General features: G+C 41.5%; 1 protein-coding gene and 1 long non-coding RNA gene across 2 annotated transcripts; one reads left to right on the top strand and one right to left on the bottom strand.

Annotated features, from left to right (window-relative positions):
- Positions 1 to 352: 352 nt before the first annotated feature.
- On the top strand, positions 353 to 20,848 carry LOC101482151 (myosin heavy chain, skeletal muscle, adult). Its single transcript, XM_076883436.1, has 39 exons — positions 353 to 381; positions 457 to 666; positions 774 to 917; positions 1,004 to 1,160; positions 3,060 to 3,087; positions 3,171 to 3,285; positions 3,405 to 3,497; positions 3,723 to 3,786; positions 4,687 to 4,785; positions 4,887 to 4,990; positions 5,286 to 5,424; positions 6,605 to 6,723; positions 6,955 to 7,104; positions 7,198 to 7,368; positions 7,455 to 7,761; positions 7,849 to 7,922; positions 9,676 to 9,763; positions 9,853 to 9,970; positions 10,037 to 10,160; positions 10,582 to 10,718; positions 11,116 to 11,371; positions 12,615 to 12,857; positions 12,925 to 13,101; positions 13,198 to 13,343; positions 13,979 to 14,069; positions 14,155 to 14,544; positions 14,619 to 14,745; positions 14,828 to 14,946; positions 16,658 to 16,854; positions 16,936 to 17,119; positions 17,200 to 17,365; positions 17,455 to 17,579; positions 17,656 to 17,964; positions 18,045 to 18,248; positions 18,636 to 18,761; positions 18,863 to 19,033; positions 19,110 to 19,214; positions 19,317 to 19,412; positions 19,499 to 20,848. The coding sequence occupies exons 2-39, from the start codon at positions 466 to 468 to the stop codon at positions 19,649 to 19,651; spliced, it is 5,817 nt and encodes a 1,938-aa protein (XP_076739551.1). The 5' UTR covers positions 353 to 381; positions 457 to 465; the 3' UTR covers positions 19,652 to 20,848.
- LOC143418410 (uncharacterized) lies at positions 20,405 to 21,736 on the bottom strand. The gene is made up of 3 exons (XR_013098414.1): positions 21,533 to 21,736; positions 21,352 to 21,443; positions 20,405 to 20,578 (listed from the first exon to the last, which is right to left on the bottom strand). It is a non-coding gene; the product is annotated as an uncharacterized LOC143418410 (long non-coding RNA).
- Between the last annotated feature and the right edge of the window lie 3,003 nt (positions 21,737 to 24,739).

Below are 24,739 nucleotides of genomic sequence, written 5' to 3'. Positions count from 1 at the left end.
ATTAGGCCTGCCATGTTGGGACAGTAAGCTTCCAAAGCTGTTGTCCATGCCATTCATTGCTTTTTAATGGAAAGTCTGAAGGATTACAATTGAAACAGTTTAAAAGTGACACAATACACCTATATATAGACAGTTTGAAGTACAAAATGGACATACTTGCTCATCCAAGGTGGCATGAGAGCCAGATCTCCAAATATAGATGAAGCAGAACCCCCGACCATCTCTTATAAAAGCTGTCAAAGTCTGGTGAGGGTGTCTAGTCAGGTGTCTGTGGTGCACCATTGGAAAATTAACAACAGTACAGACAGTACAGTCATTTTTTATGATTTAAAGGCTCTAAAACTTCTGGGATTCAAGCATTCTTTGGAAATTCTGACTCAGGTAAGCAACATATTTTTTAAATTTCTCGTCATCTTCACTTTACTTTTAAACTCTTTTTTCATCCTTATCGCTCAGCTCAACAAAATGAGTGACACGGACATGGAAGTATTTGGGGTGGCCGCCCCATACCTGCGTAAATCTGAGCGGGAGAGAATTGCAGCTCAGAATGTGCCGTTTGATGCCAAAAGTGCCGTTTTTGTGCCTCACCCGAAGCAGGAGTATGTCGAGGGAAAAATCAGAAGCCAGGATGGCACTAAGGTCAATGTGGAGATTGAGGATGGAAAGGTGAAAGAGTCCAGCTATTATTTGACTATTTCTGACATCTTATATCAGTTTTTCTGTCTTTATCTGTCATTTTTTTTACAATGTATCTTTTTGAAATTGTACTTCAGGTTGTCACAGTGCATGTGGATGACATTCGGCCAATGAACCCACCCAAGTTTGACAAGATAGAGGACATGGCCCTGCTGACGCATCTGCACGAACCCGCCGTGCTTTTTAACCTCAAGAAACGCTACGCTGCCTGGATGATTTATGTAAGGACAACTGTGACTCACAATATCTTTAACTTTAATTCAATACCAACAGTCTGTATTCTGGGTTTTTTTTCTTGTTAATTCAGACCTATTCTGGGCTCTTCTGTGTGACTGTGAACCCTTACAAGTGGCTGCCGGTCTACAACCCAGAGGTGGTGGCCGGGTACAGAGGAAAGAAACGCCAGGAGGTCCCCCCACACATCTTCTCCATCTCTGACAACGCTTACCAGTACATGCTTACAGGTCTGGCCCCATAGTATTGTTATTGGCATGACTAGCGTCATGTTTGTCTGCATTTTTTGAGTTATATTAACAGTTCAATTAAAATTGTGTATAGTTTTAGATAATTAAAAGCATAATTACTTTAAAAAGTTTGATGTACTATCCAATATTTACAAAATGCAAATTAAACATGCTAAAAAAATTAACAACATAATGCAATGAAATGAAAAAGATCAATATTAAATAACCAAAATTACAGGCATATATGCACAAAAAGCAATACTCATACAGCTTTTAAGAAATACATAAAAAGTCCTGTTAACATGATTTTTTTCTTACCTTTTACCAGGTCCAACATGTAATTACAATTTTGCACTGACGTAAACCAAAATAATTTGTATTTACTTATTTCTTTAGTTTTATTGTGAAAAACAAATATTAGTCCTGAGGTGAAAGGTGGTGTAAGCTGTGTCTGTGTCGTGCACAGTGGATAAATCTAATTATCAGAAGTGCGCGAGTTAATTATATTGTGAGAAAAAGTTATTTATCTTGTGCACACAGGATAACTAAATAGTAGAGCAACTTAATTAACACGCTTCTGCAACAACTGCAGATGAAAGCAGTCACCTTATAATAGAGACTTTAATGATTCAGCTTTAGTTTCACTTCAAACATAAAACAGATAAACAGGAATCACTGACAGCTCAGGCTTCGTGTTACACAGTCCTCCATGGAGATCTTCAGCATGTGAAGCAAACGGTGTGTATACAGAAGAAGTTCTCATGCTTCTTACGACCTTCCCAGGTGGAAATACAGTCCTGTGCTAAAGTCTTGAGCCACCCCTTATTTCTTTAAATCAGGGATTTGGAACATCAGGCCTCAAGGGCCGGTGTCCTGCAGGTTTTAGATGTTACCCTGGATCGACACGCCTGAATCAAATGATGAGGGCCTCTGGAGAACTTCGGACATGTTGAGGAGGTAATTTAGCAATTTAAATCAGCTGTGTTGAATCATGGACACATCTAAAACCTGCAGGACTTCGGCCCTCGAGGCCTGGAGTTGCTCACCCCTGGTTTAACTGGTCAATGTTCAATGCCTTAAACCAGAGGTGGGGAATTCCAGGCCTCAAGGGCCGGAGTCCTGCAGGCTTTAGATCTCACCCTGGGTGAACACACCTGAATTAAACGATTAGTTCATTACCAGGCCTCTGGAGAAAACATGTTGAGGAAGTAATTAAGCCATTTAAATCAGCTGTGTTGGATCAAGGACATGTCTAGAACCTGTTTGGAAGGATATGAAGATTTTTTTTAAATTTTATTTATTTATTTATTTATTTATTTTTATTTTTTTGAGCGTTGTTCCAGACCATACTCCATACCAGTTGGTGGCAGTAATGCACCTTTCAGTTATTTGCCAACTGCCAATACAAATGTAAGAAAGAAGAAGAAGGACATGTCTAAAACCTGCAGGACCTGCAAACCTGGCACACACAAAGCAAACAAACAAACAAACAAAAAAAACCTCTGAAAATGGTCAGGTACAAGGACTGGACTGAAAATGGGTGTAAACGCATCCAGTCTCCAAAGACAAACTGTGAAAGACCTTTAGAAAGCTAGGAGAACTGTTGCTCGAGACCACTTTAACAAAGTCTGGCTCCTTGGAAGTAAGATATAAGGAAAAGAAGGCTGGCTGGCTCAAGAATTTTGCACAGATTTGTATGTTGCATGACTTGAAGCACTTTTTATCTCTCACTCATACATTCCTTTCCTAAATAGACGCACAGGGGACATAAAATATAGTAAAAATTAAAGTGAAATGAAACTCTATTTAAAGACTAAAAAAAGTTCAAAGCCTAAAACCCCACAAACGTGCATCAGCCCCTCAAACTCCGATATCATCCACTTTCTTTCTTCTCTTCAGATCGAGAGAATCAGTCTATCCTGATCACGTAAGTATGACTTTATTAGCTGTTTACTTTTCGTTCTGCATATATTTCATTCCCATCGTTTGTCTGATGTCACATTTTATCAGTGGAGAATCTGGTGCTGGGAAAACAGTCAACACAAAGCGAGTAATCCAGTACTTTGCAACAATCACAGCAATGGGAGAGTCAAGCAAGAAGGAACAACCGGGCAGTAAAATGCAGGTTCAGTCCAATTAATTCATCTTCTAATTATCTAGAGATGAAACATGAGCAGAAAATCTGAAAGCTTTTACCTTAATTTAAATGAAAAGAACTTGAAATGTCTTTTTATTCTTCTGCAGGGGACTCTGGAGGATCAAATCATCCAGGCTAACCCTCTGCTGGAAGCTTTCGGGAACGCCAAGACTGTGAGGAATGACAACTCGTCTCGATTTGTGAGTTAAGACCAGCCGAGGCTGACATCATGCTATCATACTAAGAAAATTCAGCTGTTATAATGACAAAAAAAACCCCAACTGATTATATCAGGTGATGTGAGCTTTAAGAATAACTTTGTTTTGTTTTTTTCTTTAAATGTAGTTTATTTATCTTAGAGCTTGATTACCAGAGACGTCCAATGGTCAAAATAGTGTCCCAGCTCATATGTTAAACTTTTCCAGGGAAAATTCATCCGCATCCACTTCGGAACAAAGGGGAAGTTGGCATCAGCTGATATTGAAACTTGTAAGTGCCCATTTTAACAGTTAATAATAAAGATAATTAACTGCAGCTTTTCTGTCACGAATGTTGGGACAGACTTTATACAAAAGATGGGTTTAGCCACAGTGAAATTACCCTCTGGTTTAAGGCTTTGGCTTTCACTGTCTCCCCAAAGAATATGATAGGTGATTATTCACAGACATCTATGTTTTCCACACAGTGTGCCCAGCTGTTCATCAGGAGTGTGACGGTGCAGAGGAGAGGTGATAGGAATGCCCTCCTCATCCAAAATCACTCAACGTCACAGCGAAATCAGAAGCACAGGAGACATTTTCTAAATCAACTCTACCTGCAGTAGACACCTGTCCAATCTAGCTGTATAAATTGCTCAGTTAGAAGCCTAAGTTGATTGAAAACTGATGAAAAATCTAGCAAAATTGAAATCAATTATTATAATAACATTAAGGTATTGGCCTGATAACAGCAAAATGAACATCATGTAGTTTTAAATATGACTTGAAACCAGTGACTGACATCATAAGCTCACAATCAAGGTACTGAAGTCATACATCAAGTGATCACTAGACTCCTTCTCCCCATAGACTTCCATATAATCTGACTGCTTTCTGGAAGCAGAGAAGTCGCCCCCTGGTGGTCATTGGAAAGAACGCAGGATTAATGCGCCCTCATTACCTTTATTTTTCAGACCAGAGTCCTTTTTAAAAAAATATATTTTGTTTTATGCCTGAGGTCAATTAATGAAGGTCTTCTTATACATTTTCGATCAAAATCTAAACTTTATAGCTGCAAAACGTCTGACAGAGAGTGAGGCCTGAATGTGACTGTGAATATTTTTTGGAATAATTAATATTCTGCTGTCTGTCCAAGTTTTGTGATTTGTGTTTTATTTCTGGTTATTGTCAGACCTTTTGGAAAAATCCAGAGTGACTTTCCAGCTGCTTGCAGAGAGGAGCTATCACATCTTCTATCAGATCTTGTCAAACAAGAAGCCTGATTTAATCGGTGAATATACCAATCAATGAGCTCTAAATGGTTGTGACACAGTTTCCATGGCGTCTGGTCCTGCACAGAGCTATGAGCTATTTTTCTGTGCCTCATTTCAGAGATGCTGCTGATAACCAGCAATCCTTATGATTACCCTTTTATCAGCCAGGGGGAAATCACTGTGCTGAGCATCAATGATGCAGAGGAGCTGATGGCCACAGATGTAAGTGCAAAATATGCACAGAAATGTGGAATACAGGCTGAAGCCATGCACTTAATTACAGTATTTTTACTGATATATTTTGACATCAGATGAAAGACTTGAAATACCTGATTTTTGTTGGTTTTAAATTTTATTACTTAAATTATATGTGAAAATAATTATGCATAAATGTATTACTATTAATTTGAAAAATAAATCAATGCACAACATCAACACATCATTACATTTAAATGGTTAAAATCATGACATTGGCACTAAACTCAGAGAAGTTCCCATGTCTGTGTCTGTTCTTCAGAGAGCCATTGACATCCTGGGTTTTAGCACTGAGGAAAAGGTCGGCATCTACAAGCTGACGGGTGCCGTCATGCACAACGGGAACATGAAGTTCAAGCAGAAGCAGCGGGAGGAGCAGGCCGAGCCCGATGGCACTGAGGGTGAGACGTCTGAGGTGGTGCCTCCACCCTAATTTAAAACCAAAGCAGGCATCAGCGGGACAACTTTACAGCTTCACTGTGAATTTTGTTCCAACTTTTACTTTTGGGCCCCACAGCTGACCAAAACTAGGACGGCAATCTCTGTTTAACCAGGAAGAAAAAAGGTGGTTGACGAGTGATTGCATTCAATGTTTTTTGCTGTCTGGGACCAGTTGCAAGTAGCTGCAGCCACCAACTGGTCACCAAGAAGTTTAGCTACACCACCTTCAACCAGCTTTGGCCACCCCGTATGAAGCAACTTGTCTCAGTCCAACTGAACTGGCTGCAGTCAGTCTCAAGGTTTGCAATTAACCGTCATCCAATTAATAAACGCAGACTGCAAAGACCTAAATATTCAGTCAGTCTGTGCTCATGAGCACAACTCGGCTGCTCCATCAGTCTGATGCATGTAGCTGCCAACTTGATCCCCAAAACTGATAACAGTCTGACTCTTATTGCCATTTTATTGCTGTCTTGACAAGTTGACTTGACGTGGTCACTGCAGTCTCCAACCACTGTTTCCCCCAATGTGACTGTAGCCTTAGATTTCCACATTATACCTCTGCTAAATACACTGAAACAGATGCATACGTGACACAGAGGGGCCTGTTTATGATTTTGCTCAGTTCAAAATAGTTTTAGTTGGTGAATCATCAGTTTCCACAAAGTGTTTCAGAGGTCTATGCATTTCCTGCTTTGAAAGCTTCATGTAGGCGTGATGTGACACTTGAATTTGCCCCCTTTGTTCAGAATAGGCCTTTGATCTCAGGCACTTCCACTTATTTCTTTCACTCTTATAGTACTGCTTACTTTGCAATGTTCTGCATGAGGCACTGCCATATTTCGAGCAAATGAACAAGGCTGCTGTTTCCACCCGAGAGTCATCTGAACACAGCGCACAAAAAGTGAATTCGCTGAAATAGAGGTTATTTTTAAATTTTGCTTCATTTGTTTTTGATTCCTCATATTTTCATGATTATTATCAGTTTTGATGTGACATTTTGCTGACCTGCATTATCCATCTGTCTTGTTTCTTAACCATTTATCCAGGCTAAGGTCATAAGGGGCTACAGCGAGTTTCATCTAAAATGCAGGGTACACTCTCCCACTGACCTTCCCCTCTGTGTTATCTCTCCTGCAGTGGCGGACAAAGTTGCCTATCTGATGGGTCTGAACTCTGCTGATTTGCTGAAAGCTCTGTGTTGCCCTCGAGTGAAGGTTGGGAATGAATATGTCACCAAAGGCCAGACTCCACAGCAGGTACATGATGTTTCCACAGCTAAAAACGCCCACTAACCACAGCCCATCTGTAAGCATCCAGTATTTTTAAACCTACTTTGAATCAGTACAGACAGAAAGCATCGTAAAACCTCCTTCAAACTGGAGTTGAACCAGCAACCTAACGATTCCTGTTATTACACACCTACAGTCCGCTGTACAAGCTGAGCTATTAAAAGCAACACAATGTGAAAATGATGTCTGATTTTTCAGGTGAACAATGCTGTGGGCGCCTTATCGAAGGCCGTGTACGAGAAGCTGTTCCTCTGGATGGTCACGAGGATCAACCAGCAGCTCGACACCAAACTTCCCAGACAGCACTTCATTGGCGTCCTGGATATCGCAGGGTTTGAAATTTTTGAGGTGAAGGGGATTCCTGCAGAGATGAAAAAACATCAAATCCCTTTAAACATATTTCTGATTGTTTGATGGGTGAAACGTTTCTGTTTGACGCAGATAAACAGCCTGGAGCAGCTGTGCATCAACTTTACCAACGAGAAGCTCCAACAGTTTTTCAACCACCACATGTTTGTGCTGGAGCAGGAGGAATACAAAAAGGAAGGGATCGAGTGGGAGTTTATTGACTTTGGCATGGACTTGGCTGCGTGCATTGAGCTCATTGAGAAGGTTTGTTTACTTTTTTGTTACCTTAAATATTCAAATCAAGAGTAGAAGACAGGAATGAAACACTAATCACCTTTTCCACCTCTCAGCCGATGGGCATTTTCTCCATTCTGGAAGAGGAGTGTATGTTCCCGAAGGCCACAGACGGGTCTTTCAAAAACAAGCTGTACGACCAGCACTTGGGGAAGAACAGCATCTTTCAGAAGCCCAAACCATCCAAAGGAAAGACAGAGGCCCACTTCTCCCTCATGCACTACGCCGGCACCGTCGACTACAACATCAGCGGCTGGCTGGAAAAAAACAAGGACCCGCTGAACGACACCGTGGTGCAGCTTTACCAGAAAGCTTCCCTCAAACTGCTCTGCCAGCTCTTTGCCACGTATGCATCAGCTGATGGTATGCCAGCTCTTTAGACATCAAACACAGATGAGAGATTGAGATTAGATTAAGATTTCACCATTTATCTCATGTGGGGGTTTTTAGCTGCTGCTGATAGGAACAAGAAAAACTACAAGAAAAAGGGGTCCTCCTTCCAGACAGTTTCTGCACTCTTTAGGGTAAGACATAGTTATTATTTACCCGTAAATCCTTTTAACTCTTTTAAAATAAACTTACATGACACAGTTTTTCTGTATTAAGAACTGGAGCAGTAGTTATAGTTGTAATAGTTTCTTCTTTGTCCATCAAATATTGATAAAGAAATAATACAACTGGTTGATATTTGTGAGGAGGGACCACAAGCTTGAAAGCTCGTCTGGTCTTCTATACATTCCCTGAATAAATCATTTGTTTTTGTTGTTTTGCATAAATTTATAAAAATGTAACATTTAAGGAAACATAGAAGAAGACTCACCAGATAATAGATTTCAAGTCATTCCTCCTCCTTCTTTTTTCGTCTGCTCCATTTAGAGGTCACCACAGCAGATCATCTCTGTTCACCTCACCCTATCTTCCTCCTTCACTGCATCCATGAATCTTCTCTGTGCTCTTCCTCTTCTGTCAGCTCCATCATCAACATCCACTAATCTTTAAATCCTGTCCATCCTGCTCATTCCTAATCAAGATCTGAACATCTTCAGCTCCACCTCCCGTCTTTTTGTCAGTGCCACCGTCTCTAAATCATTCATCACAGCAGGTCTCGCCACCATCTTTTAAACCTTTCTTTTCACTCTTGCTGCTCTCACAAAGGCACCCCTGACGCTCGTCTCCACCCACCCTGCCTGTCCTCTCTTCCTTACCTGTTTCGTGCACTCTCCAGAGCTTTGACTGCATCTTCACCTTTCCACATGTATTTTATCTTGTTTCTACTGACTCTCATTCCTCTTCTTTCCAGAGTTTACCTCCACCTCACCAGGCTCTCTGTCACTGCAGATTAGTGGTCTGAAGTTTCCCAAATTCCCAGACAGCTCTAGATAAATGAGACTAATTAACTGCTCACGTTTGAACCATAAAATAGATTATAGCACAAAAATGAATAGAAAAACAAAAAGAAAGCCAAGAAGCTATAGTTTTTTTTTTCCGACGAGTCATTGTGACATGAGACCTCAGTTCGTCCAATTTATTTATCTTGGATAAACTAGGGTTCCAAGAAATTAATAAAACAGTTCCTCGTGATAATGTTTATTTGGGAACTTGCCTCAGAGTTTTGCTCCTGCGTGAAAGAAATATCTGCTTTAATGCGTAACCTTAGCTACTGTCTATTTATATTGAAATTAACTGAGTGTTAAAAGCAGTTTGACACTTTGTGAATCACACATTTGTGTTGTGTCAAGTTAACTGACAAAACTGTGTCTGTACAATAAATATTAATCTACTGCCAGCAGTTTATAAGCTCAACACAAAGAATTTTTGGAGTTTCTTTTTATCAGACATTAAAATATAAAGATTAAACATCTTACTTAGTGCCATTCAGAGAGTGTGGCTTATTATACTAATATTATAATAGCCTATCCCGGGAACTCTGTGATCCAGATTCAGTGACTTTCCGTGTTTCTCACTGACGAGCATCTGCATCTCTGCATTGCACTCACACAGTTTATGGAAGCAACCAGCCAACCAAGCTTGCTAACATTGTCTTACACTTGAGCGCTCCATCGTGCGATCTAAAAATTGTCATATCTAGTAACAATGCTACAGTCAAAGCTCGAGAATAATGATTCCAAAAACCAGCGGGTAACATCTACTGTTAATGTGATTTCTGTGGTATCAAATGGTATCAAATCACTTTTATTGTCACATTACATGTGCTGGTACACTGGTGCAGCACATGTTACCATCAGTCCATCTGACTGAAAGCATGATGTGTTGCAGGAGAACCTGAACAAACTAATGGCCAACCTCAGGTCAACACATCCACACTTTGTCAGATGCATCATCCCAAATGAGACCAAGATACCAGGTAAAACAAACAGGAATAGACAACAAATAAAGAAAAAAAATTTGAACTGAAGTTACCCTGTGGGGAAAAGTTACCTCTATCTGTTGTAGGAATCATGGATCACCATCTGGTCCTTCATCAGCTGCGATGTAACGGAGTGCTGGAAGGTATCCGGATCTGCAGGAAGGGATTCCCCAGCAGGATTCTGTATGGAGACTTCAGGCAAAGGTAACATGTAATTTGTTTGAAGAACTGCCTCGAGTTTTAGACTAAACCTCCACACGTGTGTGACAGATACAGGATTCTGAATGCCAGCGCGATCCCCGAGGGCCAGTTTATTGACAGCAAGAAGGCCTCCGAGAAGCTGCTGTCGTCCATTGACGTGGACCACACCCAGTATAGATTCGGATACACAAAGGTATGTTTAAAAAAATATATATATATATTATATAATATTTCAGCTAAAATAATTTGAAATTGCTAGCAGGCAGCACAATGATGCCTCACAGAAGGTCCTGAGTTCAATTCCACCATCAGGCCGGGGCCTATCTGTGTTTGCGTGGGTTCTCTCTGGGTAATCCGGCTTCCTCCCACATTCCAAAGACATGCAGTTAGTGGGGTTAGATTAATTGGAAACTCTAAATTGCCCATAGGTGCAAATGGTTGTCTGTCTCTGTGTGTTAGCCCTGCGACAGACTGGCAACCTGTCCAGGGTGTACCCCGCCTCTCGCCCTAAGACAGCCGGCTGGGCTCCAGCCCCCACGTCATCCTGACAAGGATACGCAGAAGAGAATGGATGGATAATTTGAAATTGAAGAGAAATCTTTCTCAACTTGCAGGTGTTTTTCAAAGCCGGCCTTTTGGGTCTTCTGGAGGAGATGCGGGATGAGCGTCTAGCTGTGCTGATGACTCGAATCCAGGCTGTAGCCAGAGGTTACGTCACCAGGCTGAGGTTAAAGGAGATGATGAAGAAAAGGTCTGGCACTTTTTTTTTTTTCTTTTGGATTAGTGGATGTAGAATTTATGGAAAATTAGGCGAATGAAAGACGGAGAAAGTTAGATGGGATTGAACACAGGCTATTTCATAACTGCGTCCTTTATGGTAACAAAGGAGACTATTTCTTCTAAACTGTCATTAATTATGATTGTAATTGCAGTCGTGATCTTTGTCCCACATTAAAAATGCCAAGATAATTTCTCATTTTTACTCTGCTTCCCTTCATTTTTTTTCCCTTTCATTTTTTAAGCTACTCTGACATTGTAGCTAGTGAAAAAGTGAGGAATAACTTAGAGAAACCTTAAAAAGATCAGATTTTCTCATCACCTTCACATCTGTAACAAATTCTTCATTGTTTTGCTTTTTCACTCTGTAGAGAGGCCGTTTACATCATCCAGTACAACATTCGTTCGTTCATGAATGTGAAGAACTGGCCTTGGATGAAGCTCTTCTTCAAGATAAAGCCTCTGTTACGAAGTGCAGAGGCTGAGAAGGAGATGCAGACCATGAAGGAGGAGTTTGCTCGACTCAGAGAGGAGTTGGCAAAGTCGGAGGCCAGGAGGAAGGAGCTGGAAGAGAAGATGGTCATGCTGGTGCAGGAGAAGAATGACCTTTACCTTCAAATACAAGCAGTATGTAAACACTCAGCCCTGAGTGGGACAAAGTGGTCTGTTTGTATTGATTTTGTTCTGCCTGATTTGAAGATCAGATTAAATTAAAGATGATCAATAATGAGGTAAGATAAGAACTAGTATAATTGATCACTGCAGGGAAACTGGAGGAAAACAAACTTAAAATAAGAAGAAAGCAAACTGACCATGATGTTAAACTTAAAGCAAATAATGCTTATAACAGCGTTACAACATATTAAGATTTGTGTCAAAGGTTTCTGGTGTTGGTGCACAGAAAAAGCCCACTGCTACTACTGTGGTAATCTCTATTAATGCAAGAACAAGTGATGTAAAGAAAATGCTGGTCTATCTTTTATTCAGACATGAAGGTCAGTCAGTACATGATTTATTTAAGTACTGTGAGTTCGCCTACGCAGGCTGTGATGCTCGAGGAAACGAAGAGCAAGATCTCTCTGCTGTGCAGAATAACGCCATTAGAATCACCATCCTCTGAAATTAGAGCTCATGTCAGCGCTTCCTAGAGTTCGAGCAGCTGTTGAAGGAAGCGTGAATGTTTCCTCCATGCTGTTAAGAAACCACTAAAGAGAAAAACGAGAAAAAGACCTGCTGGGAGCGACAGTGAATGGACAATGTGGTAACACGAGACTGACCCCTGTGCAGAAATAATCTTCAGTTTATTAAGGAAGTGTTAAATAAGAAGAAAATGACCTGACAGGATGTTAATCTGAGCACTTTGAAGAAACGAAATGTGGAGGGACTGCACAAACACATCACTGGAACATTTCTGTGGCCTGATTATTGACTGCCAGCTGCTTCCATATAACTTTCTGAGGGAATTCATCGTTGATTTGAATCAACACACAGTTTGGATCTGACTCAGAGCTCATCCAGATCACTGTGACTGAGCATTTTGATTGCATCCTGATCACTTCCTGAACATACATCTGAACACTTCCTCTAACGTCTGCTTCAGCTCCGCCGACATGAAGACAAAGGAAATAGCTTGTAGTATTCATTAAAAGTTTTCTTTATACCATCACAGAGAAAGGGAAATGGTCGGCTTCTGCACCGTCAGCAGGCAGCTCAGCTATCCTTAAAGGAAAATAGAAGATTCCAAACAGATCCCTGTGCAAAAACATGAAATATGAATATGTGTCCAAACTTTAGAAAAAGAATAACTATTAACCGAGGTTAAATTAAAAATCTACTGCACTATGACAGTCATTGTGTCCTGTTTCCTCAGGAGAGGGAGAACCTGTGCGATGCTGAGGAAAGGTGTGAAGGCTTGATAAAGAGCAAGATCCACCTGGAAGCCAAAGCCAAAGAATTCTCCGAGAGGCTGGAGGAAGAGGAGGAGATCAACGCTGAAATCACCGCCCAGAAGAGGAAACTGGAGGACGAATGTTCTGAGCTCAAACGGGACATAGACGACCTGGAACTTACCATCGCCAAAGTGGAGAAGGAGAAATATGCCACTGAAAATAAGGTGCCTCTGATGATTTCTGTTGTCTGAACTTTTAAAGCTTTTGTTTTTAACAAAGTTCTCTCCTTAGGTTAAGAATTTGATCGAGGAGTTAACGACTCTTGAGGAAAACCTGTTGAAGTCCTCAAAGGAGACGAAAGCTTTGCAGGAGGTGCACCAGCAGACTTTAGACGACCTCCAGGCAGAGGAGGACAGAGTCAGTTCTCTAATAAAGACAAAGACTAAGCTGGAGCAACAAATTGATGATGTAAGTATAAAAGGCTCAGTGCTTCTTAAGATGAAGCCATCACGTAAACTTGTAATGTTAGCTGCAGACTTAGTGATTGATGTAAACATCCTGCAGTTGGAGGGGCTGGTGGAGCAGGAGAAGAAGTTGCGTGCCGACTTGGAGAGATCCAGAAGGAAACTGGAGGGAGATCTGAGGCTGTCCCAGGAAACCATCATGGACCTGGAGAATGAAAAGCTGCAGGCGGAGGAACAACTGAAAAAGTGAGTTAATAAATAGATTACTAAAAAAAAGATTTCGCCAAGCAATGAATCCGAGCTTTTACCTCCTAAACCCAAGAACATTCTGTTCAGCAGTGTCCGTCCAGACAAAAGCTTTTTATTCCTTTTTATCTAAAGCTGACCTTTTGCTGTTTTACCTCCTAAACCACAGAGTGAATCCACATCCAACTATCCCTGTTTCCTGTTTGAAATGTCAGCTAATCACACCACCTTGTTGTATTGAGCCCACACAGCAGGTAGCAAAGCAGCAGATGTAGTAATGAACAAAAAGTGCTTTTCGATACAAGCAGGAAGAGTTCAAAAGGACAAAAATCCAGACAATCGACAAGATCACAGAATCATCACAGAGGCACAAAGTGAAGGAAAACACACACAGGTGGAAACAACAGGACTTTATGGCAACACAACAAGGTTTAAATACTAATAAAATAATAATTAAAAAAAACTAACAGCAATACTCTTTAAATTTTCATTAAATTACATTAATATTCAGCACCATCCCACACTGAAAAAACAACATGGGAATGATGGCTCCATCCATCTTTTATATACAGTGAAACTTTGATCTTATAAATGGAGTTAAATATTATCTGAACCTGAAATCATTCTCTTCTCAGGAAGGACTTTGAAATCAGCAGCCTGCAGAGCAAAGTTGACGACGAACAAGCTCTTAGCACGCAGCTTCAAAAGGCGATTAAAGAGCTTCAGGTGTTTATGTAATTGTAGCAGTCTCAAAGTATCAAGCACTTGATGTTCAGTGTTATGATACCAGTTTCATGTGTTCAAATTGTAGGCTCGCACTGAAGAACTGGAAGAGGAAATCGAAGCTGAGCGTGCAGCTCGGGCCAAAGTGGAGAAGCAGAGGTCTGACCTGTCCAGAGAGCTGGAGGAGATCACCGAGAGGCTGGAAGAGGCCGGAGGAGCCTCCGCCGCTCAGGCCGAGCTCAACAAGAAGCGCGAGGCTGAGATTCAGAGACTGCGCCACGAACTGGAAGAGTCCACCCTGCAGCATGAATCCATCGCTGTTGCTTTACGCAAGAAGCAGGCGGACAGCGTTGTGGAGCTCGGCGATCAGATAGAAAACCTTCAAAGGGTCAAGCAGAAACTGGAGAAAGAAAAGAGCGAGATGAAGATGGAAATCGATGACATGGCAAGGAGTATGGAGACTGTTCTGAAAAGCAAGGTAAACATCTGTCTGCAGAGGGGACTTTTTTCTGAAATCTTCTCTTCTATTATAACCAGAGCTCTATGTTTCAGGCTAACGTGGAGAAACAGTGCAGGAGCCTTGAAGATCAAATGAATGAATACAAGACCAAAGCAGATGAAGCCCAGAGGTCTCTTAGTGATTACACTACCCTGAGTGCTCGACTGCAGACAGAAAATGGTAGGTTTTTAATCAAAAAAGGATAAAAAGAACATTTTAGATGCTCAGACACGTGAGTTTTTATTCTTTTTGTCCTGGACAGGTGAACTTACCCGTCTGCTGGAAGAAAAAGAGTCCATTCTGTTCCAGGTGAACAGAGGGAAGACTGCAGCCGGTCACAAAATTGAAGAGATGAAGAGACTTTTGGACGAAGAAATCAAGGTCTGAAAGGCACAACAAAGATTGATATCTAGTCACAGCAAGGATTTAGAGTTCTTACTAATCTCTTGTGAACGGATGAGAAATTCAATCTCAAAACCATCAGCTATGATGATTTAGCAGTTTATTAGCTTTTTTTTCATATCTATCTGCATTAGGAAACAATGACTGACTGAACTGGATGTTTTGGCCACAGACATCAAAGATTTTAGGAATCTTTTAGTTCATTGGAGCCAAACCATGTGACCGTAAATAAACGTTTGATGCATGCAGACTAATTTTGCAGTCCATGACTGCAATACCTCGACTGACTCTTTCCAAGACAGGTCAGTAATTTATCAGACATTTATCACTGTCTTCTCTGTGTACAATACAAAAAGCTGTAAAGCTGTGATTAACATATTTGTCAAACATGTAAAAGCCAGAAGAAAAAAACAAATAAGTTTATTAATATATTCTGAATGTGTAAAGAAGGTGCATTTTTACATTTAGGCCGAAGGGGGCAGTATATTCTGAATTATAAGAAATAGCCATGATTGATCTGAATGATTTTTAATGACCAGCAGGGGGCGACTCCTCGTGGCAGGAAGAAATATTTTCACGCCCCATCTAAACAAAGCAATGACAGAAAAGCTGAGCCGTGACTTTATTTAGAAACTCATTCTCAATGAATCCTTCAGTAATTGTTGTTATAAACAAACAACTTTCATTTCAAACAACTATTTGTAACTTTTGTCTCTAGACTGCTTCATTAGTCTGCGCCACTTCTTCAAAAAAGCAACAATTTAAAGAGAATGTGAACATTGCCAAACATGGAAAAATACAGTTCAGTCTTAGTTTTATATAAAAAAAGAAAATTCAGAAACTTGTGAACAGAGATGAAAAAAATATAATTTAGTGAGAGTTTAATACTATTCACTCGTATTGGCTGCAGTGAGCCTGTTTTTGACTGCAAGGCTGTGGCGGGGCGTGGTCTGGGGCGTGGCTGCAGGGGAGGCGGACAAACCTGAGCAGCATCTGCAATCTTGCCTTGCCGGCTTAAAACAGAATGAACTAGGTCCTGTTGTTGTTGTTGATGTGTGTAGGCTGTAGCTGAAAAGAAGTGCACTGAAGAGTGCAAACATGTGGATGCGGATGCGCATATTTGCACCCCACCAGTCAGAACTCTGCACCCCACCAGTGGGGTGAACCACACACTTTGAGAAGCACTGGTTTAGAGTAAAATCTAGCAGCTGTTCTGTCACATTATTGTGTTGCCACCTTTGTGAGATCTTTGTGAGTGACTTCATAATTGGATCTGAGAAAAAACAGAATCTGAAGTCAGCTTGATAAAGCTTCACAGCCAGTTTCCGCTCCTCGTTTTGTTGTTTCTGTCTTGCTGTTTCTCACGGCTCCTTTCAGAGAGAAACCTTTAAAAAGCATCTGTACCGCACCTGCTCAGGATGAAAAATAGAGCCATGTTAGAGATTAGCTGGTGAACATTTAGCAGCTAGAGTCGGGAGACCAAAATCAGACTTCAAAGGAATTCAAATGTTGCTCCATAAATATTAAATGTAAAAGTTGCCTGCAGTCATGACTCAGTATGATTCACAGCTGTAGTCACAGCTTGTTCCTTCTGTTCCCAGAGGGCAAAAAAATTTGTTACTGCATCTCGGTGAAGCAGTTTTAAAAGGCATGAAGCAGTTTTTTTGTGTACGTTTTTAAATTTCTTTAGACAAAAAACACCTTGGCTCACAGTTTGCAGTCATCTCGTCACGACTGCGAGCTCTTAAGAGAGCAGTACGAGGAGGAGCAAGAGGCCAAAGTTGAGCTGCAGCGCTGCCTGTCCAAGGTGAACAGTGACGTGGCTCAGTGGAGAAATAAATACGAGACAGACGCCATCCAGCGCACCGAGGAGCTCGAGGAGGCAAAGTAAAAAACCTCACAGTGTGTATCTCGGGTCAGCGCTGATGGGCTTCTTCTGCTTTAACGCAGTTTATGTTCGGTTCAAAGGAAGAAGCTGGTCCAGCGGCTGCAGGAGTCCGAGGAGATGACAGAGGCAGCAAATGTCAAGTGTGCATCGCTGGAGAAGTCCAAGCAGAGGCTGCAGGCAGAGTTCGAGGATCTCATGGTTGAGCTAGAAAGGTCAAACGCAGCAAATGCCACCTTAGACAAGAAACAGAAGAATTTCGACAAGGTGGGTCTTTCTGTTTTGAAACATGTCCTCATTTGTATCATCATAAGGCTACACTGATTACATGTGCTGCTTCCTGCCAGGTTTTGGCTGAGTGGAAACAGAAGTATGAGGAGAGTCAATCAGATCTGGAAGTCTCCCAGAGAGAGTCCAGAGCGCTGAACACAGAACTCTTCAAGCTGAAAAATTCATACGAAGAAGTCTTGGATCACCTTGAGAGCATGAAAAGAGACAATAAAAATCTTCAACGTAAGGCTTCTGCAGGAAATAAATTGCTGTTTGGATTCTGAGCGGCTGCAGTCAATGTTTTACATAAAGTGTGTTGATGTGTCTTTTAGAGGAAATCACAGATATCACCGAGCAAGTTGGACAGTCCACCAAAATGCTCCGTGAGCTGGAAAAAGCCACAAAGCACACCGAACAAGAGAAGAGAGACACCCAGGCAGCTCTCGAGGAAGCTGAGGTATTTTTTCGCCCCAACAAACTTTAATATTTTATAAAATAACAACAACACTAATTGCTGTTTTCTCTCTCTGAAGTCTTCCTTGGAACAAGAGGAGGCCAAAATCCTGCAACTTGAGCTGGAGCTGAACCAGATCAAGTCAGAGGTGGAGAGGAAGGTGGCAGAGAAAGACGAAGAAATCGACCAGCTTAAAAGGAATTACCAGAGAACGGTGGAATATCTGCAGATCACGCTGGATGCAGAGACGCGCAGCAGGAACGATGCTGTCCGGATGAAGAAAAAGATGGAAGGGGATCTAAACGAGATGGAAATACAGCTGGGTCACGCCAACAGGCAGGCAGCCGAGGCAACCAAACAACTGAGAAATCTGCAGACTCAGCTGAAGGTGCGTGGGAACTTTTTCTGTTCTGGTTAAAAATTCTGGGATGATGTTTAAAATCCCAGAACTACTGCCTCCATCCTCAGGACACCCAGGTCCATCTGGATGAAGCCCTCCAACGTCAGGAGGACCTAAAAGAGGAGCTAGCTATCATAGAACGCCGCAACAATCTTACGATGGCGGAGAACGAGGAGCTGAGGGCGTCGCTGGAGCAGTGTGACAGAAGTCGAAAGCTCGCTGAGCAGGAGCTGATGGAGATCAGCGAGCGTGTTCAGCTGCTGCACTCTCAGGTGAGAGCGCAAAATACAGAGTCCATTTTTTAGTGTATTTTTTTTGTGTAATTTTTTAGAGAACTGGACTTAATCAATAGTAAAAATAACATTTATTTGCAGTCTTTCTGTGTATAAAGTAGTTGAAAATAAGCTCTATTTAAACCAACTGCCCAATAAAATCTGGTTTTATATCAGCGCTGTGTAACAAACACACGAAACATCGGCAGTTTGATTTAGGAAATTATGGATTGAACTACCTCCTCTGTGTTTTACAGATGATGCGTTAAAGTTCAGATTTTCAGCTACTTTTCTCTTCATTTCTCTCTTTAATTTTGACACTTTCACTAATGTAAGGGACCCAAAGACTTCTTTCAATGTCATATTTCAATGTTGTTTAATGACCAGAACACCAGTCTCGTGAACTCTAAGAGGAAAATGGAAGCTGATTTGGCTCAGCTGCAGTCGGAGATGGAGGAGACCGCGCAGGAGGCGAGGAGCGCAGACGAGAAGGCCAAGAAAGCCATCACAGATGTCAGTCTCCTCCTCAAATCAATTAACTGCGCTGTCACTTGAATGAGGGCTGCTGGACTTTGAGGCTGGATTAAAATTTCACAGTTCACATTTGCATGCAGGCTGCCATGATGGCTGAGGAGTTGAAGAAGGAGCAGGACACCAGCGCTCACTTGGAGAGGATGAAAAAGAACCTGGAGGCCATGGTGAAAGACCTGCAGCAGCGTCTGGATGAGGCCGAGCAGGTGGCACTTAAAGGAGGGAAGAAGGAGATTCAGAAGCTGGAAGCCAAAGTACGATCTGACAGAGAGCAACGACACATGCCGAGAAATTAAGGCTCAAATCTAAACTAAATATATTTCTATTAAGGTCCGTGAGCTGGAAAATGAGTTGGAGGCAGAACAGAAACACAGTGGAGAGGCCGCGAAAGGTGTGAGGAAATATGAAAGGAGGATTAAAGAGCTCACTTATCAGGTAACAAGTCTGTTACGTAACAAAGCAAATTTCACAAGCTGCTCAGAGAAGGAGAGAAAATGTTCAAAGAGATGTGAGAGAAGCACTTCTGTTTGATTTCAGGGTGAGGAGGAGAAGAAGAACTCGGCGAGGCTGCAGGATCTGGTCAACAAGCTGCAGCTCAAAGTGAAAGCATATAAGCGGCAGTGTGAGGAGGCGGTGAGAGAAAATCCTTAAACACTGTGAGAAATGCAGGCGTGTTATGTAGACAAAACTCTTCTTTACTGTGGCTCTCTGAAACACAGGAGGAACAAAGCAGCATCCATTTGGCTAAGTTTCGGAAAGCGCAACATGAACTGGAGGAGGCAGAGGAGCGAGCTGATGTCGCAGAGTCCCAGCTGAATAAATTAAGAGCGAGGAGTCGTGACGTTGCTGGTAAAGGGGAATCGAAGTCTTAGGAAATAGAAATCATCAACTTCCAAAAAGTCCCCTGAACAAATGGTTGTTTTCAGCTTTGTGACAGTGCATCGTTGCATTTTCTTTTGTATTACTTTGAAGTGTTTTTATTGGGATTAAGAATCAACTTTTACATTTATCTGAACAAAAAAAAAAGAACAAATTAATTCTGCAAAATCTTATAATACAAATAAGCTGAAGTCAAAAAGTCAATTTTTCACAGGAATGTTTGTAGCTGAGTGAAGTGACCTGAAAGTATGTGCGTGGGAGCAATAATATGAGCTGGAACAGTTCTCCAGTGCTTTCAAAGAGGATACACTGGACCACATATTACGAAAGGAAAGGTGGTAAAGCATCCCGTCCCATCAGACATGCTTACAAAATGTGTTTTCCATTTCACACCATAACCTCTTGATGTGTTTTGAACCTTTGCTGACAGACTGATAAACCCGCTGATGGTTATGCTGCTGTGATAAAATCAGCTTCTTATGAAGTTGTTTATTTAAAAATAACGATTATGAGACATTAAGTTTCTGTTAGTGCTGTCTGCTGCTGTTTTTAAAATCATAATGACTTAATTTGAGCTCAGTCATAGAAGGCCTTAATAAAGGCAGGAGTCACACTGGATCGGCTCTCCGGCAGGAGCAGAAATACAAATGAACAGAACAAACACTTCAGTTCAGTTTACAAAATTATTATTTTTTTTTTATTTAAAAATTACAATCTTGGAAATGAAGTAATATTTATCACTGATGGTTCTCTCTTTTATGATCTGCATGTGATAACACCGAGCGCATGGTATCTGAAATGAGCTCTTTATGGTCTGTCGTTGGGATGCTGTAGTTTGAGCATAGCAAACACACGTGTCGACATCTGTTGTGGCATCAAAGCCGTTCTCGTTTCCCGAGTCCTCATTAAGTGCTTTTATGCTGTGGTTAGGAAAGAAATACACAGTTAGGTCCATAAGTATTTGGACAAAGACAGATTTAATTTTTTTTACCACAACAGTGTACCTTAAATCAAATAATAACTGCAGTTTTTCAGTGAGAAGAAAAACCAGGATGTTAAACCAGGATGTTTAATACTTCTGCGCTCTCTCGGGCCACTTGGTATTCCTGAACTGGACAGTACATTCCTGGATGTGGACTGTTTGAGTGAACAGTTACTAATTGCGAATTAAACACTTGGAATCAACTCTGTATTTTTGTTTGTTTGTTTGTTTTTAAATCTGCTTCATCTGGCCAAGAAATGGCTAATATTATTTTACAAATGGTTGCAATTCCAAAACAATTAATGCAACACTCCTGTTGAATTGCGTTAAAGTGGACTATCTTCAATCAGATCTCACTCTAATATCTGCAGTGCATTGTCACTTCCTGTTCCTGTTAAAAAGCATGTGGTGTTTTGTGTAACTCAGGGGTGTCCAACTCCAAGCCTCAAGGGCCAGATTACCTCCTCAGCATGTCCTGAAGTTCTCCAGAGGCCTGGTAATGAGCTAATCGTTTAATTCAGGTGTGCTGACCCAGGGTGACGTCTAAAACCTGCAGGACACCGGACCTTGAGGCCTGGAGTTGGACACCCCTGGTGTAGCTTATCTGTGTAGCCCATTTAATGTAAACTTTTAGATAACGACTTATTTAAAAGTGTAATCTTCACTTTTTATCCAAAGCACACTCTCTGCTGAATCACAGTATTCACTCACTGTGTCTTCAGGGATTCGCTAGCTTAGCTCAGGTTGTAGTTGACTCGCTAGCAGCATGGCCTCTTCACCTGTCCCTCCTACAACTTCCTGCTCTGTGTGTAAGAAGTTTAGAAGTTTATTACAAGTACAATGATACTTGTAATAAATGTCACCTGTTTACAGCTTTGGAGGCCAGACTCACTGAACTGGAGACCCGGCTCCACACCCTTGAAAATCCCGTAGCTAGCCAGGCCCCTGTACTCGGTGCAGGCAAAGGTAGCTTAGCCAGCGTTAGCTCTCTCCCAGCTGATTGTCCGGAGCAGGTGGGAAAACAAGATGGCTGGGTCAGGAGGAAGTCTAAACCAGAAGTCCCTGGAACAGCACTGACACGTTCACGTCTCGTCTCTTCAGCAGCTTAAAACCAAGTTCTTCCTTCCCACTTTGCCAAGTGCTGCTTATAGTAGGTCTTACCTTACAATAAGCACCTTAAAACAGAACCTTAATACATTTTATATAAATAAAATTTAATGAAACTAAATTTAATAAACCATAAAATACTTTTTTTTATTTTAAGGGGTGAACTTTTAGACTATTTTTCTTGCAGGTTTTATCTTTAGTTTACACATTTGTGCTTTGTGTAGGGTGTGGAGCAGGATCCACATGCATGCACAGTCAGGGTGAGGCTGTTGTGGAAAATGACTAAACTGCATAGCAACAGGGAGTTTCCTTTTGCAGGAAGAAGACATGTGATTGGAGCAGAGATGAAACATTTGCAAGACACCAGACTGATCACCAAAGGGAGAGCCAAGTCTAAACTGCGGCTCCTCCTCAACTTTTTAACCAATCACATTCATGTATTGTTTTTATTGTATTAAAAAACGTTGGCACGCTTTTGTCCATCCAGCCTGTGACAGTGCAGAGGGACGTCCATGGTGCTGTGAGATTTTAACCTTCAACCGTTTAAAATATTTTGAAAACGTATGTTTCAAGTTTGCTCATCTTCTCCCAGAAATGAACACGACAGTCCACAATTTAAAAAATGGAACTTATTAACAATATGTGGGAATAAAACTGGTACAGATAAACTTCTGCAGTGACCAGAGGAGCGGCCAGGTGTTGGGTTGTGCCTCTCTCTTGGCTTTGCCCTGGCTATGAGCAAAGAAATGAAAATAAAATATTCCCTTGTAAAATTATAAAACAGTTAAAGTATTAATGAACTGTTGCTTAGTCCGTTAAAATAATAATAAATGATAAAAGTAACGCATTGTTTATTTCTGTTTTTCTTACTGACAACAATCAGGAAAACATTACTGGGTTCAAAACTAAACTTAAAAACAAGACTTACACGTTACAACAAAATAGAAGAAAATATGCAAACAGCTCACAGTAAAACATACAGAGTGATTGGACAAAATGAATGGAGTAAAACAGCCTGTTCCCACTCAGCTGCTGCTACCACGCTAAGGATTTCAACAAAAAAAACGATGCACACAGCCAGTATTGAAAAGCTGCTCATTAGCACTGCAGACACTCACCAGTTCAACTGTAACATTATTATCGGCTCACAGCTACAGCAGAAAAGCAGAGGGCTGAGATAAAAGCCCTGAACGCCACAGGCCTGAAAATCATTGCAGAAAAGCAGCTAATTTGGCCGCACGAAAATCCACCTTTTTCCCCTCCTGTCAGCACCGCAGTGACCAGCAGCAGCTGCTATGGTCATGACATTTGTAGAAATCCGTGTGAAGCAGGGCTGGAATTACCGCTGCACATGTGTGACTTTGAGCGCAGGAGGGTTACATACAAGTGCTGAAGGTAACCTCCAAGAGAGGAGGAGGAGGAGGAGGAGAACGTGAAGAGCTGACAACTTGTTTGCACTGACAGAAACAGGATGCTAAGTGGACATACGAGGCAAAGAGTGTCCACCGGCTCATCAATATTTTAGTCACACTGTGGGATTGTTCATTCACCTCGAGCACAGGAGCAGCAGCTTAAAACTGTTGCTGGATACTCAGAGGTTTATACAGATATTTAAAACAAGAACATAAAGAGACAAAAAACAATGACAAAGACACAAAAACTAATCATTAAAAACTTCAGTTTGTGGTCTAAGCGTTGAGAGGCCTCATAACTGTCATAATAAACTTTATATAGAGAGCGAGTTTTCGAAATCAACATTTAATAACAGTGATTTTTCTTTCAGGGTCTGAGAAACAGTGGGATACGTTTCATTAAAATTCACAGAGATGAGAAATTTGACCAAAATATATACTGCTTAAAAAAATGAAAGAAAGCCATTTTGTGTGGCATCGGGTCAGTTACGTAGCTGAGGGGGGTGTTAATTAGTTTCAGCTGCTTTGGTGTTAATGAAATTAGCAACATGTGCTCTGAAGGAACAGAAACAGGAATGGTTTTACAGGTGGAGGCCATTCCCTCATGATCTTTTCTGATTCTTTTTTCAGTGGTTTCCTGTCAATGCCACTACTGGTAGCACGAGGCAATACCTAGACCTTACGAAGGTTGCACAGATGTCATTGCAAGAAGGTTTGCTGTGTCTTCCAGCGCAGTCCTGAGAGCACGGAGGAGATTCCAGAAAACTGGCAGCTACTTTAGCCGGACAGGGTCATAGGAAGCCCTTAACCCTCCAGCAGGCCACAGTGGGAAAGTCTCTAACCAGACAATCAGAGGCAGACTTCATGAGGGTGGCCTGAGGGTCTGACATCCTGTATTGGGTTTGTGTTAACTGCCTGGCACTTGGAGTCTGATTGGCATTTGCCATAGAATACCAGAATTGGCAGGCCCACAACTGGTGCCTCTGCTGGGTCTGGAGAACATTGTTGGGCATGACTGGTTTGGTGGTGGGTCAATGTCGGTCGGGGAAGTAAATCCATGGAGGGACTCTGCAGGCCTTCCAACAGCACCCTCACTGCCATGAGGTATCGGGATGAGATCCTTGGACCCACTATTAGGTCCTATTATGCATTAAAAATCAAAATGGGCTCTTTCTGGAGAGTAAAATGCAACATCTCACCATAAATATGAATCAAGAAAAATGCCTCATTTAAATTATATAAGACAAAGATTTATGCGTTCATATTTGACACTTCAGTTAATTCAATTTGCTATTATTGTTATTATTACAAAGCCTGTAAACATACATTCTTCCATACTGCTTGAGAGTAGATGTGATATATTTTCAAGCTGACAAGCTGCTGTTCACACCTGCTCCCGTGCACTTCTCCCTCTAATATGACGACATATTAAATTACAGACACTCTCCCATGCTTAGTCTAAATGTGGCACAAAGCGGTCACCGTGTATTTCCATACGCCTGTGATGTTCACATGGCCTTCAGTGAGGCACTCACTGAACTCTGTTATGTGTTAACTTGTAATCAAAGCAGACAAAGCAG

Source organism: Maylandia zebra, linkage group LG4 (assembly GCF_041146795.1).
Source record: "Maylandia zebra isolate NMK-2024a linkage group LG4, Mzebra_GT3a, whole genome shotgun sequence".
Lineage (NCBI taxonomy): Eukaryota > Metazoa > Chordata > Actinopteri > Cichliformes > Cichlidae > Maylandia > Maylandia zebra.
Note: the sequence above shows the minus strand (reverse complement) of the source record. Positions and strands in the feature narration are given on the sequence as shown.